The sequence below is a fragment of the Limulus polyphemus genome, unplaced genomic scaffold (genome assembly GCF_000517525.1).
Source record: "Limulus polyphemus unplaced genomic scaffold, Limulus_polyphemus-2.1.2 Scaffold2116, whole genome shotgun sequence".
Classification (NCBI taxonomy): domain Eukaryota; kingdom Metazoa; phylum Arthropoda; class Merostomata; order Xiphosura; family Limulidae; genus Limulus; species Limulus polyphemus.
This window is the reverse complement of record NW_013667726.1, coordinates 193,919-198,458: the sequence shown is the minus strand read 5'-3', so window position 1 is coordinate 198,458 and position 4,540 is coordinate 193,919. Positions and strand designations below refer to the sequence as shown.

At 36.4% G+C, this 4,540-nt stretch overlaps 1 protein-coding gene across 1 annotated transcript in view; it reads right to left on the bottom strand.

The window, feature by feature from the left end:
• Positions 1 to 212: 212 nt before the first annotated feature.
• Positions 213 to 4,540, bottom strand: part of LOC106465995 (protein casc4-like) — a 53,465-nt gene continuing 49,137 nt past the window's right edge. Inside the window, exon 8 of the mRNA XM_013926245.2 lies at positions 213 to 1,171. Within this exon, the coding sequence (XP_013781699.1) occupies positions 876 to 1,171 (296 nt within the window). The 3' untranslated portion in view covers positions 213 to 875. The remainder of the gene's footprint in view (positions 1,172 to 4,540) is intronic.

Genomic DNA, 4,540 nt, shown 5'->3' with positions numbered 1-4,540 from the left:
TTGTGACAAAATCTCTAACATGATGTACAAGTTACATGTATGTCAATTTTAAGAAGCTTTTTTTTTTAACATAATATGACACAATATAGCAGTTTCAAAGTTAAGGCACTTACTGCACACTGTGTATTACTATTTAAACAATGGAGTAACATCTAAATATCTATATCTATTATTTAACAGAATAAACTATAAATAATTTTTCTGTAAAGCAATGAAATGGCACAAAGATTTTATTCTTATATTCTCATAAACTTCTGATTTTTTTTCTCATAGCAGTGTACCTTTATCAAAATAATTATAAACATATTGCTAAATTTACTTGAGTTATTAAGTGAATCTACACAATAAATGTTTTCAGTGTAGTAAGAAAATCTGACTTCAATAACTCAAAGATACAAAGCCTAATTAATGGTAACATACATATGCAAAACTGTTATATCAATGTTATTACAATCTTGTGCATGCATTGATTTCAATATGATATTTATTTAGATATAGTTTAGAACATGACAAAATCTTGTATATTTTTTAAAAGTAATAAGCTTTTGTGTTTATAAAAAAATTTTTACTATTAAATTTTTATCCTACAATTTATCAAAATCAGTGTACACATCTGGTTCAAACTTTATTTATTTGGAACAAGTGATATTTATCCATATCTTATTTAAAGTTAAGAAAAAGTCACTATAATGGATTGTCATAAAACTGTGCAAATTTCCCCTAATGTACATGAAAAATAATAAACAATATAATAAAAAGATAACTTTTCTAACAAAGATAGTGCAATAATGCATTAAACTACGTAGCACTGAAATTACAATAATGGATGTTCTAATTACAGCTTTAGGAATGTGAACAATCAACGATCATTTGATTTAAATGCTATTACTTTCATTATTTTGGTCAATCTCCTTGTTTCCATTTTCAGACTGCCTTTTCTCCTCTTCTATCACATCTGGATGAATGTTAGGATCTTGAAGATGTTTTAAAGTTAAATATTCTTTATTGAGAGAAAGAGGATTTTCTGGAGTCTTATCCATCTGGTTTTGATATTTCCCAGCAACATAGTTCTGAAGCTGATCCATTCTAAAGGTATGGTTCTCAGTCTTCAAATTTTCATTATTTGGCATAATATTCTTACTATCCAGGTTCTCATACTTATTTTTCAAAACTAATAAAAATAATAAAAAAGAGAATGAAATAAACCTGTGTCATGGTGCATGTTACTTCAAAACATACATATAAAGTTTTCTTGCAAAAGACTTACAAGATTGTTACTAAACTCAGAACAGCAATACATAAATACCTGTTAAAGTGTTAAAACACATTATTATTGTCTATCTCAACATGTACACTTAAGCACATCTTTTGAATAACATGTTATTCAAAAATGTGGTAGCTACATATCCTTCACAAGTTAATATTTTCCTAAACTTCCACTCGCAGAATGGTAGAATCCCACATTGAACTTTAGGAAATGCCCAAAGGAAGACTATGAGGTGTGATAAGGAATTAAAAACAACACCCCAGTGGGAAACGGCACCACTTCTGAGCCAAGTATACTATTCACCTTTGAGTAATGTGTCACCAAAACATAAAAGGCTGGAACTTGGAAGGGTCCCAAAAAACAAAGAAATAATGGGACACCCTGGTGTACACTAGCTAGGGCACAATAGATCATAAATTTGAGTTCAACTTCAACCAACACCTTACGACACCTGTATTTGTACATCAAGTCCGAAGTAGGCAGAGGGCCCTCAAAATGGGTACCAGCAGGGAAGAGGAGCTCCTGTACCAAAAACTTATCTCTGCATGTGCACACCTCCAACACAACCAACACCAGATCCCCCAGATACCGACATTTGGCAAATGGTAGGAAGGAGGAGAACTTGAAGTATATGTTGAGATTAGAAGAATATTGAACAAAAAAATGTTTATAATAATTTTTTAAAAAACATTTATTTCTATCAAAGTGAGTGCCTAGCAAATTGAGAGTGAATTTGAATGAATATTAGATTGTCGTGTTCCAGATTTTATGGGTTTTTTTTTCTATACATAATAATCTTCGTCATTAGATAAATATTTTTTCATAATATAAAAATCTGTAAAAAAATTGATTGTTTACATTTCAAAACTGTGCACTTTGCAATGATATTACACAACAACTCCGTTAATTTGAACTTTATAATTTTTGTAACCTGAAAATTTATTTCCAATAGATACTCACTTCTTCTCACATAATAGTTTTTCTCATTCAGTGCTATCTTCGATATGGCTTGATACTCTCACCTGCCCCAAAGTGTTTAATGTGGTACAGTTGCACTGTAGCATGCAAATAAGCATGTGACAATCCTCCACCAATAAAAGTGTCACATACCCTCTTGGCACAGCTGGTTTCCTCTATATTGTAGAACCTAATCTACACTTTGAGATTATGCAAAAAGCAACAACAACAAAACACCACAAGTGGGTGGGGAGTGTTAGAGGAGGTATCTGTCAGAAATACATTTTCAGGTTAGGAAAATTAAAACTTCCCATACAATACTTTACCTCTTCTCACTTAATAGCTAGAATCCCACAATGAACTGGTAGAGGGACTGGTGCAAATTTTACCTAGATGAGCACCCTTTGAAAAGAATTCGAAGAGGTCCCATGGAGTGTAACATCTCTCTGTAGAGACACACATATGTGGGAGATAGCACTACATCTGTGAAAATACAGGTCTCTAAATCAGGCAGAAATTAGACATACCAAAATGGTGTAGAGTGGCTAGGGTGTGTCAGACTGTAATCAGTAGGTCAACCCCAGTCCAAATCCTGGCAGCATTGGGTATTTATCATCCCATCTGTGGGAAGATGAGGGTTCCAACTGTTTTCACCTCAAGGCAAGGAAGCAGAAGGTAAAACAGCTTCCTTCCCGCCATCCCCGTCAGGGCACATGTGCAAGACCAGTACACAACAACACCTGGCCACCCAGGTGGCAGTAGAAAGAGGAAATGCAATGTGGCAGTTAACTCAAATCCAGAAGCAGGCAGCACTGGAAATATATCGTCCAGTCTGTGATGTGATGACTTATGTTAGCTGGTGCTGCTCTAATTCAATACCAGACCACCTTAGAATTGACATCCAGGCAGTGGTAGGATGAGGGGTCCCAGCTAGAGGGGTGAACTGCATTTTCATGGATCATCTTCAGTCCATAACCAGACAGCATCGGGTATGATCCTTCCAGTCCATGGTAAGAGGAAGGTTCACACAATCTACACCAATAGAACATCACCACCCTACTCTCAACTGAATGGGACTGAGCACACTCACAAAGATACCTTAATGGTCCATCACCACAGCAGTAGGAGCTAGTAAGTGGTAAAGCCCCTACTCCACTTGAAGAGGGGATAGAAACATGATGAGGAGTCTGGAAGAATGCAACACTGAAGAAAGTGGAATGAGTGACCATGAAACCCTGTTATTAAAAGCAAGCCAGTCCTGATTTATTCAACCAGGATTAGAGGGATGGGCAGCAATCCCGATACTGTTTTACTCATGATGGTCCCTTAGTTGATATGGTCTGAGATGGACAAAGTTATGATGCAAAATACTGTGAGGATGAACCTACTATCAGTCTTGTGGAATACTCCATCTCAACATTGGGCATTATAGATTGGAAAGGCCATACAGTGTGGGCTTGTGGATTAGTATACCTGGACAGGTACCACTTACCACAGAGTGTGATCCAACATGTAAATTTGTGACCCTAAAAAGGAAATAAAGAAATATAAACTTACTCACTCGCAATTGAACCAAGATATGGAGAATGGCAACAGGCAATATTCGGTATCCAGATGAAGAGGAGACTGCCACTTGATGAAGGTGATGGGAGATGAATATGTTAGATGTGGTCTACATGCCAGCCTGAATGATTCCCTCCAATGAAAGACAGAAATGGGCAGCCAAGGAAAGAAAGGGTTGCAAGATCTGATGAGAGGACACTTAGAAAAGACCTTGGGAATCAGAAGACAAAGAATAATAAGCCAATCTGATAAGCTGGTAAATCTATCCATTAAGAGTGTTAGGGGAAATATCACAGTGAGAGAAAGGGTTTGAATGGATAAAGAAATGGAAAGAAGCCATCTGGGCAACATAACATCAGAGAGCACAAACATGTCACAAAAAACAATCTGGATTGAAGCAGGAATACAAATGGGAAATGGAAGGTAGGGAAATAGAAGTGAATGTGACATCACCTTCATAAGCCACTGATTTCTTGGGAAAAAACAGCAATCCAGATATAGGAGAACATAGGTATGTTGATAAAGGACACATGATACATCGAGGACAAACACATCTGACCTATGATGACCACAAGCAAAAAGGAGCAACAAAATAGGTCTTGAAGGACAAATGGTACAGGGAACAGGTGGCCAAGGGTTTAAAAGGAAGTTGGGTGAGGGTACAACAACAGTGAGGTATCAATCAGGAATGGGCATAGGACAAGGAGGAACAAAGGAGACAAAAGTAATAGAAAGAGAGATGACCAGAGTCGT